The sequence below is a fragment of the Protopterus annectens genome, chromosome 9.part0, assembly GCF_019279795.1.
Source record: "Protopterus annectens isolate FY-2018-M chromosome 9.part0, PAN1.0, whole genome shotgun sequence".
NCBI classification, from domain to species: Eukaryota; Metazoa; Chordata; order Ceratodontiformes; family Protopteridae; genus Protopterus; species Protopterus annectens.
In genome coordinates, this window is record NC_056743.1 from 711,525,702 (window position 1) to 711,541,177 (window position 15,476).

The 15,476-nt window shown below is 38.2% G+C and overlaps 1 protein-coding gene across 1 annotated transcript in view; it reads right to left on the bottom strand.

Annotated features, from left to right (window-relative positions):
* Window positions 1-15,476, bottom strand: part of LUZP2 (leucine zipper protein 2) — a 4,367,081-nt gene that overhangs the window by 270,346 nt on the left and 4,081,259 nt on the right. Inside the window, exon 11 of the mRNA XM_044083339.1 lies at window positions 5,328-5,408. Coding sequence (XP_043939274.1) covers window positions 5,328-5,408 — 81 coding nt within the window. The remainder of the gene's footprint in view (window positions 1-5,327; window positions 5,409-15,476) is intronic.

Below are 15,476 nucleotides of genomic sequence, written 5' to 3' on the forward strand. Positions count from 1 at the left end.
CACTGCATCATCTTTACTATCACATGCAAACCTGTCTTTTATCAACAAATCTCTAAGACCACCAGATCTGCACGTTTTGCCTTATGTCTCAAGTCAGTAATATATGCTGCAAAATTTTCACCAGGCTTTTTTCTCTTGTGTAAACTATGTGCCTTTCCATTGTAATATTTGTTTGGGGGGTTGCACATTTCTCTAAACTTATGTTTTTAAGCACTCAGGGTCTTCTCGTATTTCAGCCAGTACCACAATACGGCAGTCTTCCTCCTCCCCTGCAAACACAGCAGGTGCACACACAAATGAACACTCCCTTTCAATGCCTTCTGAACCAGCTAGATTAAGCAGAATAAATGCCTTTGAATGTCTGTCTTTTTCAGAAAAAGCAGCCTGCATGAACACATTGTACTTTTGCTCAAACACTCTCCAATTTTCTGCAGCATTATTATCAAACACAAGTGGACTAGGTTTGTGAAATCCTTCTGCCATGCCAACAAACAGTAGTATAAGCCTGCCCCTTGCTCAAACATACACCAGGTACTTGAATAATATTCAACTGCACAACAATCTCTTTGAAATAACTGCATTCTGAGAAATGAGTGTACTGTAATACTGCATACACTTGCACACTTCGGATACTTCAAATAGTTTTGGTTACTACAAAAAAAAAGCACATAGTGAAAAAACATGGTCATTTTCCCTTTTTTATACATTTTATGGTATTCAGAAGTTACTTTAAACATTTTCGTATGCATTTTGCATACTTTTATCAATACATTACTTCACTAGGAATGTACATAAGTGAAGCTCAAATATCTTGCAGATAGGTCAGAAAGATAATTCCAGGTTCAAAAATGTGTTTACATGATTTATTTATGCAACAAATATAAAACAAAGCACTCAAAACAAATTTATACTGAAGACCCTGAGTGCTTAAAAACATAAGTTTAGAGAAATGTGCAACCCCCCAAACTTCACTACTTCCTCTCCTTTTCTATTTACCTTACACAAACCTAATCCATCACCTTCTGATCATTCAATTTCTCTCTCAACTCTTAGCATGTATATAACGCAACTATCCAGTAATCACTGATGCCTATTTCTTGACAATTGATTCTTATTGCTCTGAATGTAAAAACCTGCAACCTTTGTCTCATTGCATGTACAATGACAATTTATTATTTTACTATACCTGTTTTGTATGAATTCATACATGTATTTTACCTTTGTATTTGGCATTTTTTGTAACCTCTAATTGTGTTTCTTATGGAGTTTTTCTCCCCGGGCCTCCACTGAAAATGGGCACATTCTGGCCCAGTGGACTTCCCCTGTAATCAAACTGAAATAAATGAAATAAATAAATAAATAATTACAGTTTTGAACATTTTGTTTCAGTAGAAATTTGTTTTGAATGCTTTGTTTTATATTTGTTGCATAAATAAATCATGTAAACACATTTTTGAACCTGGAATTATCTTTCTGACCTATCTGCAAGATATTTGAGCTTCACTCATGTACATTCCTAGATTACTGACTGTGCGCCTTATGGTTTTGGCTTCGGATCCCATACTGACACCATGTCGCTCGTCTTGTGTATTCAAATAAGATGATGAGGCACAGGTGTTTAAGTTGTTTATTACACAGAAACACATCAGGATGGATGACTGGAACATAAAAACCTAAACAAACTAAGTGACTGACTGACTGCTACACACATACATGCTTTCACTCCGGCTGCTCACTCAAAATGGCAGTCTTGCTTGCACATGCTCAGTACTTATATGCACATGTCGACAGACTAGAATGGCTCTTAAATGTACAACACACACTGTGATCTACAGTATGGAAATTCTACATGCAATCTATCTTAATGATAATAATGTTGCACATATTTTAAATATTACATAATTTTTTGAACACTACTATAATAGCAAATTTAGTAAGGTTGCCATAATTGGTCATTTAGCCATTTCTCTATCTTTAGCATTCTTTCTTATATCATTTGTTCATCTTTTAGTAACAATAATTTTTGTGTTTCTTGTTTTGTTTTTCTCTGGATTGAGCCTGAAAAGTCTACCAAGATTCTTACATGAAAACTTCTACAAAAGTTTGATCGGAGTCCTTCCATTCATTCCTTATGAGTGTATGTTAGCAGAGTTTATGTTAATGCAGGAAAACAGAGGAATAACGAAACTATATAAAGATTTGGTGATGAATGAGCTGAGGCACAACTGTAGATTCTCAAGGTCTATTTACAAGATGACTCAGATAAGTATATATAGAGAAACACACACACAGTGGGGCTCGATGAAGCTGAATGTGTACAGAATGTGCCTAGAAAGGGTAATAATACAGTTCTGGGTATTGGATAATAAACATGGTGGGGTGTTAGCATGGTGACTTAAGCAGATTTTATTGTAATGGAGAACTATTGCAATTGCTTTTAAAAAAGAATAAGTTACAACAAAGACAAACGCAGCAATCTTTTTTTTTTTTTTTTTAAACAGGTTGTCTTCAGAAAATGTTCATTTTTGTAGAGAAGGAAAAATGTACAGCACTTCCTGGAGAGGATGAAGAGTAAAATCAGTACAGCTACTAGCTACTTAGAAGGCAGTTTTAAGATACCCTATAACTTGGACAATGATGTGGTTATCAGGGAGTATCCACAGGGAAAAGCTCTGGGATGGATGTCCACTCACCAGAGGTTTTCTCATGTAATTTTGAAGGAAACAATGACTGTAATAACAGAGGCATTCACAGATGATTGCAGAGGCTGAAGGCAAAAATCATGCATGTACAGAATATGTGCTTTTTGTAGATGGCCACGACAGTAATGTCTCTATGGCAACGAAAATAACCTGCTCCATTAAAGGCTGATGGTGCCATCTATCTGAGGAGTTGGTTAGTAAGATGCTTCAAAGAGACTACAGGGTGTCACAGTCTCGAAGGAGGGCAGTGCTTTGTGAACAATGACATATGTCCTTTGGCCTAACCCTGCACAAGATATGCAATAGTTCTGATTGTATGTCAGTTAAGTTTTGTAAGGCATAAAGAAGTACAGATATGTGAAATGAGTGGATGTGAAATGTATATCTGGGGATACATCCAGTAACTGGACTACTACCTAAGTTTATTGCTAATGATATTTTTTTGTCTGTTCAATATAGTAAAGCCCAGGAATTAAAAAAAAAATACCACAGTAACAATAAAGTACAGTGACTCTAGTAGAAAATTAATAAACATAAAAGTCTATGTTTAGCCTTATTTTCAACAAATGTTTAAAAGTTATTACCATGCATTGCAGTCAGTTATGCAAAGTTCACAATATATTTTTAAGCATGTTTTTCAATAAATGTCCTTAACTCTTTCAATAATTAACATTTTGAACTCTTTTGTTCAATAGTAGTCAAATGTTTTTCATTTCAGCATATGTGACCAAAAAGACTTATATTCGTAGAATGTCAGCATTATTTTGAAGGTGGTCACAGTGATACAGGAACAGGAAAATCAGCCTTTACCTGGTGGAGAGGATGCAAGGAGCAGAGGTGGTGAAGGTGGATGAGTTTAAATACTTGGGATCAATAGTTCAGAGTAATGGTGAGTGTGGAAGAGAGGTGAAGAAGAGAGTACAGGCAGGATGGAGTGGGTGGAGAAGAGTGTCAGGAGTGATTTGTGACAGACAAGTACCAGTAAGAGTGAAAGGGAAGGTCTACAAGAGGGTAGTGAAACCAGCTATGTTATATGGGCTGGAGACAGTTGCATTGACAAAAAGGCAAGAGTTAGAGCTGGATGTGGCAGAGTTAAAGATGTTAAGATTTGCACTGGGTGTGACAAGGGTGGACAGGATCAGGAATAAGTATATTAGAGGGTCAGCCCAGGTTGGAAGGTTTGGAGACAAAGTCAGAGAGTCAAGATTACATTGGTTTGGACATGTGCTGAGGAGGGATGCTGAGTATATTGGGGAAAAGATGCTAAGGATGAAGCTGCCAGGTAACAAGAAAATAGGAAGGCCTAAGATATGGTTTATGGATGTGGTGAGAGAGGACATGCAGGTGGTTGGTGTGACAGAGCAAGATGCAGAGGACAGGAAGAAATGGAAACAGATGATCCACTGTGGCAACCCCTGATGAGAAAAGCCGAAAGAAGATGAAGATGACCTGGTGTTATCCATGGGCCATGTGCACCAAATTTATGTGACTCTGAATCAAATGCAGTCTATGAAAAAGACTGTGAAGCAACATGCATTAAGGATTCTGAATTGTACACACTGGAGATTTGGCATGTATGGTAGCATACATGTTACTTCTGGCAGCAACAGTAGTGCAGCAAAAATGTTGCCAGGGGAATGTAGACTGTATAAAAAATGTTACCCTACTTGCTGATGACAACGCCTCCCTCAGCACCAGTCTCTTGCCTGACAAGGGAATGAATGATCTGGTGAGCTCTCATCCCTGAAAGGAATGGATGGGTTCATAGGATGGTCATAATTTGAAGCCTGATGATAACCGATGGGGTGGAAGGCACAATAAAAATTAAAAAGAAAAAGGACCTCAAAAGCCACATTTGTGCAATTCCTACTATCACCTGTAAATGTTTCTTTCAAAAGTACAGCATTGACTATTGCGTGCAATGTACTGTTTTAGTGATAGATTCAGAATTAATCCCACTTTGTGCGCTATGAGCAAGTCCTGCGTTTTTACTGCCAACTGAATTTATGTGGCTGTAAAGTCACATCATGTAAGGTCTTCATACAACTGACTACTTAACTTTTATGCTTAGTCTAATCTGCCTTGTTTAGGCTTCAGGATCAACATTCCCTTTGGTTAACAGTAGCTTTCTTTTCTAATGCTAACCCTCTTTAGTTAAGGCTTCATTTGCCTCTTGGTATATATTTTGTTAACATTTCTTCCTCAAGCAGTAACCAATACACTTTACAACAATGTTCAAAGTCTAAAATTAAGCTGTCACTCAGTATCTCATTACTCACCAGTGCCTGACATTATTTTCCAGTTACTGAAGCATGTAAATGCATTTTCCATTTGTTCTTTCTCACTTCCATAATTAACATATTTCCTCCTCTTTTGTTGTCATTTCCTTTAACTGATTTCCAAAATGATAAAACTTACATGAGCCCTTTTCTCCGTTAGTGACAAAATGTACTAATTTTGGCATGTAAGAACAATTCTTTAAAGCAGATTATGCTATTGCCATACTGACTTGATGTGTTGGTTCACTTTCATTATTCCAGTCCATACAGATGGCTTTGTTTACAAAATATTTTAATTTGAAGTAAAATATTATCTACTATTAGATCAATCAGTCATAATTCTTACCAGTGGATTTGTGCTTTGTTCTTTGTCTTCTGAAGTAAGTTCTGATGAGCTCATCTTATCAGAGCTACATATCTTGCTATCCTAAACAAAGAAAGTTAATTTGTGTTAAAATAATACACATTAACAGATTTTATTCAATGCCAGTGTATACCCAAAGCGAGGTTAACACAAATAGACTAAAAAACACACCCAAAGCTGAAGGTAGCTGGAATAAATGCTGCTAATCCAACTAGATAAAATCCAAAGCTTTTATTACAATACGTGAGCACTTTCGCAATGATCAACATTACTTCATCAGACAGCATAATCTCAAACAGATACCCTATATATACATATGACAAAATTTAAAACAACTGATCTGGTCTTCGAACAAATTAAGCATCAATCATCCCACCCTAAAGGTACAGGTACATAAAAAATGTGCTGTCACTAAAAATAGTTTAACATTCAGTCAACAGTGTACTAAATAAAATACCTAATAATTAATTACCTAATAATCCATATACTAACCGTACAAAAACATTGCAGAATATAATTATTTCAACTCTGTTTCAATGGTAACATAAGGGGGGGGCAAGAACTTTCAAGCCTAAATCATGTACTAACTACACAAAGTCAGTACTGAAACTATTTATTTCAATTTTTTAGACTTCAAAGCTGGTTTTGGGGGGGGGGGGCAGAATCATTCAAGCCTAGCCCCCTGTGTGCACCCAACCTCAGGATCCATTGAACCTCCACAGAATCTGTCTGATTTACAAGGTCACCCATCCTACTATTCACCTCCTGAACATGTAGTACTTGAAACAAGAAGGTATGTTCCCCATTTGTTGACAAAGTGTGTTTCGCTAAAGCACTATATTCTAAACCTCTCCTAGTACAGTATATATGATCCCTGGTCCATTCCCTGAGATGATGATTAGTCTTTCCAACATAAAATTGGAAACACACCTTACAGTGTGCAATGTATATCACATTAATAGTCTCACAATCTGCCTTAACCTTAAGTTTCCACAGATGTCCTGTAACTGGGTGGTCTATCCCCTACCACATCAATAGTTTCTTCATCCACTAAAAGAATATGCCAATAATACTGTATAATCCTGGTAAATTTATTCACATCTTTAGTGTACGGTAAGACTACAGAGGTCTGGGAGAAAACTTTTTGTCCTTTCCCCCTGTTGTTTCACTGTCCTTCTGTCTGAATAATAGGGTTTAGCTTTACCTCTTCTCTCCTTCTGCACTTGTTTATAAGCTATGTCAATCTCTTGAGCTGGATACCCTCTAGTCAAAAGACCTTCTTTTAAATTCCTCAATTCCAACTGATACATCTTATCCTGACAACAAAGGCGAGAAAGCCTCATTGCCTGTCCTTTCACAATGTTAGGAACGATGTGTTCCTTGTGCATACTGTCATAATGTAGGAATGCTGGACAATAACACTTCTTCCTATGTAACTTGGTGCACCACCCCTTCTCAAGTTTAAACACTGTGATGTCTAGAAAGTCTATACTAATGCTAGAATGATTCATAGTGTATCTCAAAAAAATTGTGTGTTATTCATACTGTGGTGGAATAGGTTCAAACTAGCCTCATCCCCCTTCCAACCTAAAAAAAATGTTGTCCACAAATAGTCTATAAAAGAAGATGTGAGGATCCATCAACAGATGTGACTGTTCCCAATCCACGATTACCAAGTTCGCATATGCATTGGCACAACTTGTGTCCATGGCAGCACCTGATATTTGCCAATAGCATATGTCATTAAACATAAAGATATTGTGTTCCAAAACTATTTCCATTAACATGCATAGAAAGCCTACTTGTTGTACTGTTAGTTTCCCATGTCTCAGAAGTACTAACCTCACCATATTGATACCTTGTTCATTGGGTATACTTGTAAATAATGATACCACATCCAAAATGACCATCAGGTCTATTCCCATGAATCCGGCCATCTCCACCTCACTATATAAATCACTTAAAAAGTGTTGTGTGTCTCTAACGACATGAGGGAAATCTTAAGAGTACCTCTCTCAGTTCGCCATCCAGGTAAATAGAAATGGGCTCTGTTAGCCAACCTGCCCCTGCTATAACAGGTCTAAACTTAGGGCATTTAGGGTCCTTATGTATATTAGGGAGGCCATGCACTTGTGAGATCAATGTTTTTTCTACTATGAAGTATTGGAATAGTTCCTTGTCCAGCATCCCCATGCACACACATTCTTGAAGGGTATGAGTGGATGAGAGTTGTTGACCACAACTGTTAGCTGAGATATATAAGTATCCTGTTTTTTTTTTCGATTATTTATACAGATTATTGTTTCTAACAATTAATATATAGCACTTTTATTGCCTGTTTTTTAGTCTTTGAGTGTATTTTATTGCTATTAAGTAATCTGCACAAGTAACTGATTTGTTTGCAGTTAAAAACATTCTGTATCTTTACAAAGCCTTATCTGTTTAAAAACTTTCATTTGTGGCTTTCTCTAGTGCTTACTGTCTGTAGGCTATTGTTTTTAGCTGAAGCCTTTCTTTAACTTGGCTAGATTGTGTTAATTGTCTGCTGGCTAGTGGGGGCTGGTGCTTTTGTGTTTTTGTAAAAATGAAGTTGTTGTTCTGGTATTTAAGCCGTAACTTTGATAGGGTTTCTGTCTATACACACTGAGCAGAGTGGATGAGAGTTGTTGACCACAACTGTTAGCTGAGATATATAAGTATCCTGTTTTTTTTTTCGATGTATACATATTATTGTTTCTAACAATTAATATATAGCACTTTTATTGCCTGCTTTTTAGTCTTTGAGTGTATTTTATTGCTATTAAGTAATCTGCACAAATAACTGATTTGTTTGCAGTTAAAAGCATTCTGTATCTTTACAAATCTTTATCTGATTAAAAATTTTCATTTGTGGCTTTCTCTAGTGCTTACTGTCTGTAGGCTATTGTTTTTAGCTGAAGCCTTTCTTTAACTTGGCTAGAGTGTGTTAATTGTCTGCTGGCTATTGGGGGCTGGTTCTTTTGTGTTTTTGTAAAACAAAAAAAAAAAAAGTTGTTGTTCTGGTATTTAAACCCTAACTTTGATAGGGTTTCTGTCTATACACACTGAGCAGAGTGGATGAGAGTTGTTGACCACAACTGTTAGCTGAGATATACAAGTATCCTGTTTTTTTTTTTGATTATTTATACAGATTATTGTTTCTAACAATTAATATATAGCACTTTTATTGCCTGCTTTTTAGTCTTTGAGGGTATTTTATTGCTATTAAGTAATCTGCACAAGTAACTGATTTGTTTGCAGTTAAAAGCATTCTGTATCTTTACAACTCTTTATCTGTTTAAAAACTTTCATTTGTGGCTTTCTCTAGTGCTTACTGTCTGTAAGCTATTGTTTTTAGCTGAAGCCTTTCTTTAACTTGGCTAGATTGTGTTAATTGTCTGTTGGCTAGTGGGGGCTGGTTCTTTTTTGTTTTTGTAAAAAAAAAAAAAAAAAAAGTTGTTGTTCTGGTATTTAAGCCCTAACTTTGATAGGGTTTCTGTCTATACACACTGAGCAGAGTGAATGAGAGTTGTTGACCACAACTGTTAGCTGAGATATATAAGTATCCTGTTTTTTTTTTCCATTATTTATACAGATTATTGTTTCTAACAATTAATATATAGCACTTTTATTGCCTGCTTTTTAGCCTTTTTGTGTATTTTATTGCTATTAAGTAATCTGCACAAGTAACTGATTTGTTTGCAGTTAAAAGCATTCTGTATCTTTACAAATCTTTATCTGTTTAAAAACTTTCATTTGTGGCTTTCTCTAGTGCTTATTGTCTGTAGGCTATTGTTTTTGTCCCCACCCCCCTTCCCAGTTGGTGTCTTGCTGTTATACTTGGTGGCTTTGCAGTTGCCCGCCCCTACTGTAAATCTGATCTGTGACACTCCTCCCAGTCTAGTGTCATTAGCTCATTCTACCTAATACAGAGAGAACATTGGACAAGGCCTTCTGTTTCTCTTTTTTCCCTTTCAAAAAAAAAAAAAAAAAAAAACACATTTTTTTTTGCCTGAATCTCCCTGTGTTCTGACTGTGCTTCTCAAACATTTTGGAAATATAGACTATATTCCAGAGCATTTATCATAGCTGTAATTGCCTTAATATTGCTACAACTCAAGTGCTCTAGGTTGCACTGCATCTGAAGTGTTTGTGTGTTTTAGCTGCTTTTCTGTATATATAGACTTCTCTGTTTCTTTAACTAAATAAGCTCTGCAAAGTTGTTTTATTGCATTCCTGCCTGTATTTCTGAGTTTTTTTCACTTTTAAAGTTTGTTTTTGCTTAGTTTAACTGGTAGGCTACACATTCAAGTGCGCTAGCTGAATTAAAGAATTTACTGTGTTTCTGTACCTAATTTTTGCTACTTTGTTGAAAAAAAAAAATCTGTGTTTCCCGCCTTTACTGAACTAGAATAGTCCAGTCTTCAGATATTGCTGATCTCTGGGCTGTGTCATAGTTCCTGTGTTGCCCATATCCTTATTTGGCTAGGAAGAAGTTTCTTTGTTCACCAGTGAGAGTGGGGAGCTGTGAGCAGCCTATCTGTCCCTTGAGGAGTGGTTCCAGCCCAGTGACTTGTAGCTTATTGGCCACTTTGGGCCATTTCCTATCTCTTTCTAACCCCCTGCCAGCTTTAGCACGCTTTTGCGCTTGTAATTTAAAGTTTGTCCTGTTTGTTGCATTTAACCTGTTGAGGCTACACACTGAAGTGCGCTAGCCTGTGTTACATATTTATTGCATTTTCCTACTGTTTGTTGCAAAAAAGAAAAAAAACAAAAAAAAGTATCCTTGTTTCCCATCTTTCCTGACCTAGAGTAGTCCAAATACAGGCTTTGCTGTATTCTGGACTTTTGGAAAGTTCCTGTGTTGCCCATTTCCTTTCTTGGATAAAGGGAGGCTTTTTTGTTCACCAGTGGCAGTGGGGAGCTTAGAGCAGCCTATCTATCCCTGGAGGTGTGTTCCCAGTACAAGAAACTGGTAGTCTATTGGCCGTTTTTGGCCAGTTTCTAGCTCTCTCAAGTCCCCTCATATAAAACCCGCTTTAGCGCGTTATTTGCGCTTGTTACTACTCAGCCAAGCTTCTCATGGTCCTGCAGAGTGGTGCTAGCAGCAGAGAGGCTAAAAGGGCGACTGCTAACCTGATAAAAGTATTTTTTTCCTGCTACTACCTGGGTGACTGTCTGATCTAGCTAAACTGCAAGTATTTCTGCTTCTTGAACTGTTTTAAACTGTTTAAAGTTGTTTTTGCACCTGCACTTTTAAAGTTTGTCCTGTTTGTTGCATTTACCTGTTGAGGCTACACACTCAAGTGCGCTAGCCTGTGTTACATATTTATTGCATTTTACTGCTGTTTGTTGCAAAAAAGAAAAAAAACAAAAAAATTATCATTGTTTCCCATCTTTCCTGACCTTGAGTAGTCCAAATGCAGGCTTTGCTGTATTCTGGACTTTTGGAAAGCTCCTGTGTTGCCCATTTCCTTTCTTGGATAAAGGGAGTCTTCTTTGTTCACCAGTGGCAGTGGGGAGCTTAGAGCAGCCTATCTATCCCTGGGGGAGTGTTCCCAGCACAAGAATCTGGTAGTCTATTGGCTGTTTTGGGCCAATTTCTACCTCTTTCAAGTCCCCCTGTATAAAACCTGCTTTGATGCGGCTTTGCGCGATTTTGCGCATAGCGCAGCATTGGGCAGCTCCGCTTAATTGGGTTTAAACCATTCTTGGCTCCACAAAGTTGGCTCTTCACTTTTTCCCTTAGAACTGATCTAGTTCTCATAATAAACACACTGTTCCTACTCTAAAGTCTGGCACTTGCTCACTAAAGCAATTATGTAAGTCAGCACTAAAACAATTAAAAGCACTACACCCTCACAAACTCCCCTTGAGTACCTTGTTCCCCATTGGCCTTTTTTCAATTATAAAGGAATTCCCAATACTATTCTAGCATGTCCAAAGGTCAGTTGTCAATCTCCTCTCTGGTCCAGCTGGTGAATCTGGGAATCTTGAGGCAATGTTACAACTGCCTTATGTACACAGACAACCCTCTCCTCCTCCCAACAAATTCCAACACATGTGAGAGATGCAACCATATAGCCAAACTGGAGGCTAAGCTCTCTCAACTCAGTACTGGTGTAACCAGTCAGGAGGAGAAGGAAACCACACTCACTACAATTCCAGTCTCACATAGACCTACCACAACAGCAAACCAAACACATAAACACACAAAAACATACTCGGAGGCTCTAAATAAAAATCTGCCTAAGCAGCAGAGACCTCCAAAGCAGACACCCAAGCAACCACTACCCCAAAACAAAACATGTACAACACATAGCTCACAAAGCCAGTGTGCCAAAAAGTCACACCCTTAAGGCTAAACAACACACCTGATACACTTGTAATAGGTGACTCTATCGTCAGGCACACTGACGTCCGGCTCAACAGACTGAACAAGGAGAAGGTCAAGGTGAGCTGCCTGTCGGGCGCTAAGATCCGCCACATAACACAAGCACTCAGGTCACTCCAAGGCAAGTACAAATATGACTCCGTCATTGTCCATGCTGGTGTGAATGACCTGAGACGTACTTCCCTGGACTACATGAAAAGAGACATAGAGGCGCTCTCTGAGCATGTAGCCCAGGCCGGTATGACCCTGACCTTGAGTAGCATCTTACCCTCACCAAGAATGATGCCACGATATGAAGACAAGGTGATCAATTTCAATAATTGGCTTAAGTATTGGTGTCATTCAAAGGGGATCCAATTTCTGTCAGCCTGGGATGACATGCTTGACAAGCCATGATGCTTCGCTAGGGACGGCTTGCACATGTCACCCCTGGGTTTTTGGATATTGGCAACTTTTGCCACCCCCATAGTGCCTTTTTTAGGCAAGGCTCAAAAGGCAAACCCACCTCTATAGGTATCACAAGGGATAAGAAACTAAGAGTAATGCTACTCAATGCCAGAAGTCTAAACCACAAGATGCATGCACTCAAAACTCTCCTTAGCATGGAGAACATAGATATCTGTGCAGTAACAGAAACCTGGTTCAAGGCTCCCGGAGAGCACCCCAGCACTACCAGGTTATACCGAATACCATGCCTTTCTTTTGTGAGGGGTCTAGGGTTTGAAGGTTCCCTATTATCCCTATTTATGAGGTCCATAATGATGCGCTCCATGGCCTTAGAGATCAGGCTCATCAGGCTGATGGGGCGGTAGTTTCCAGGGTCAGTAGTCGCTCCTCTTTGTGGAGTGGAATGACATAATGGCCATTCGGTGGGAACAAAGCCTGAAGTGAGGCTGTGGTTGAACAAGGCACTCAGGTGTGATGCCAGTTCCCTTTGTAATTCGTGTAGAACACAGCCAGGTATATTATCAGGTCCCATGGAAGCTGTATTTTTGGCTTTGGATAATGTGGCTTCTACCTCTGCAGCCATATCAGGGATTTGGCATTCCTCAAGTATTGGTATGGGCCCTTTAGAGGGTGAAGGGGGGGTAAAGTTTGCACTAATCGTGTCAGCCAAGATATTGGCAATATCTGTTGTTTCAGTATAAGTTCTGTCATTGTGCAGTAGCTCAGACCACCTCTGCGTATTGTTATGCAGATTCTAGACATAGCTAAAGAATGCCTTGTGGTTATCTTTAGCATCTGTAGTAATTTTGTTTTTGTAACTAGCTTTGGAGGATTTAATGAGGGATCTCAGGTTTTTGCTGAGATTTACAAGATAATGTTTCCACTCCTGGGACTTTACCCTTTTCTGCAATAGTTTTTTTTCCTTCTGTTGTAGAGTTTGTTAATTGCAGGGGACCACCAGATTGGCTTCCTTCTTTTGGAGGACAAGATCTTGGTTCTGTTTGGTATGGCCTGATCCATGCACTTGTGTAAATGCCCATACAGTGCCTTGGTGTATGATTCAGCAGCCATACATCCATTCCCCATTTGCATGGATGACTTGAAGTTTGACACCTCTGCCTTTAGAAGCTCAAAATTAGCTTTGGAGAAGTAAATAGGAAAACAGTATGCATGCAGATAGGTTTGAACAGTGTTTATGGTAACTGAGGAGAGATAGCCAAGTAATGCCACACTGGAGTGGCTGGGGAGAGTGCTGCTGCTGGAGCCGTAAGGAGTTGCTGCAGGAGGGGCTGCTCTGGGGAGGCCCGATCTATTACCCCACCTAGGGCTCCATTTAACCATGATCCAGCTCTGGTATTTGGCACTGTTACTTACTATAAATGATTAGAAGTAGGAATGAAATTACGAAGTGTCAGTTGTAAAAATAAGCACTTTCATTCTGTGTTTGACAAAGGAAAGAAAGCATTTTTTTTTACAACTGACACTTTGTTGTTTCATTCCAACGTAAGATATTTTATGGTTTTCACTGTTACTTAATAACAGCCATATTGTTGAACATGTCAGTGCGGTTTGGCGGATTGTGGACCTCAATTGAAGTGGCAGCAGCCCACCCGGGTACATTCTGAGCAGTCATTTATGAAGTAACAACAGTAAAATTAATGAAGATGATGCTGATGATAAAATAAGAATGTTGGCAAGAAACTGGAAAAACTTTGCTGTTACTGTGTTTTCAGAAGTGAATGCAGTTTCTTCATTGCTTAACTCATTTTTTTTTCATTAATGCAAGTTGGCCCCAGTTTTGTTAGATTTTTAAAGTCATGCCAGAAACATTAATTTATTTAAAAGAACAATAAAAGATATTGTGTTTTTATTCTGCTTATAAAAAGTTATTAAAGCTTCTTGCCTGATGTTATGCCTTCAGTCAGGCTATTTATTATTATTGTTATTTTTCAAGTTACCCAGTTTTTGTTGCACTTTTTTATTTAATCGAATAAATAAAAAAAATGCAACAGGTTGAGCTTGAAAGTGGTAAACAGCTTTTGCTTACAGTTCTTATTTAAACTTCAAAAACATTGTTTTTGTATGCTTTGTTGCTAGAATAACAGGTTTTGCATTAGCCTGCATTTTCTGAAGGATATGAAGTCTAGAAGTCTTGAAACTCAAGTGTTTATCATTATTTTAAGTTTTGCAATCCTCATAAATTTTCCAGAAAATCACACATATTATGAGGAACAGACCAAAAAAATGACACAAAATCAGGGACATTCAAACATATGCTCTAATCTCTCAACCTCTTAGGACAAGAATTGGGAAAAGTGTGAAAGGCTCAAAATCATGAGCATATTTTAAGCTTTATTCTTGTTACCAAAGCAATGGATGAAGGTAAAAGAGTTCACACCACATTACCCTGACCCGGCCAAGCCTTTTGACACAGTTCCCTACTCAGGAGTAGTACAAAAGATGAATAATGTAGGAGTAAACACTTACATCACTAACTGGATTGCCAACTTGCTCACAGAATGCAGGAGATCAAAATAGGAGAAGTTACCTCTAGAAAGACACCAGTCACTGATGGAGCCCCCCAGGGTTCATTGCTGAGGCTTTTTCTTTTTGGCATATACATCTCAAAAGTAAAAGGAAATACCAAAGGGCTTTGGTTGACTACGTTTGAGAAGACTACAAATTAGGAACAGTTACTGAATCCCCAAATGACTTAATCATGCAGGAAAGTTTGTCCCAAACAATAACTGGTGCCAGGATCATGGATTGAAACTAAACTCTAAAAAAATACATTATCATATCATTGGGAAGTTATCTACTCCAGGGAACTTCCAAATTGACAATTCCCCATGAGAATTGATCCAGTTGTTTGGCATTTAGGAAATTGTGTCTACAGTAACCTAACTTTTGACCAACATGTGCCCAGAGTCTAAGTCTTTCTATATTGCACAGCTTATAAACAAACTGATTGTGACTAGATCTAGAGATGTTACTGTCCCCATTTACAAAACCCTCATTAAGTCAATAATTTTGCATAATCCCCACTTTGGCATGTATCTGTCCAGACCCATGAAACAACTGGAATACCCAGAGAGATACCTTACTAAAAGGATACTAGTCCTAAACAATAAGTCTTGCATGGACCACCTCAAAGATTTATCACTGTACTCAGTATCTTACAGAGTGCTGAGAAGTGACCTGTGTCTTGCATATACAAGGTATCCTCCAACCCAATACCAATGGACCTAATGAACATCAGCAAGTCAAATGGC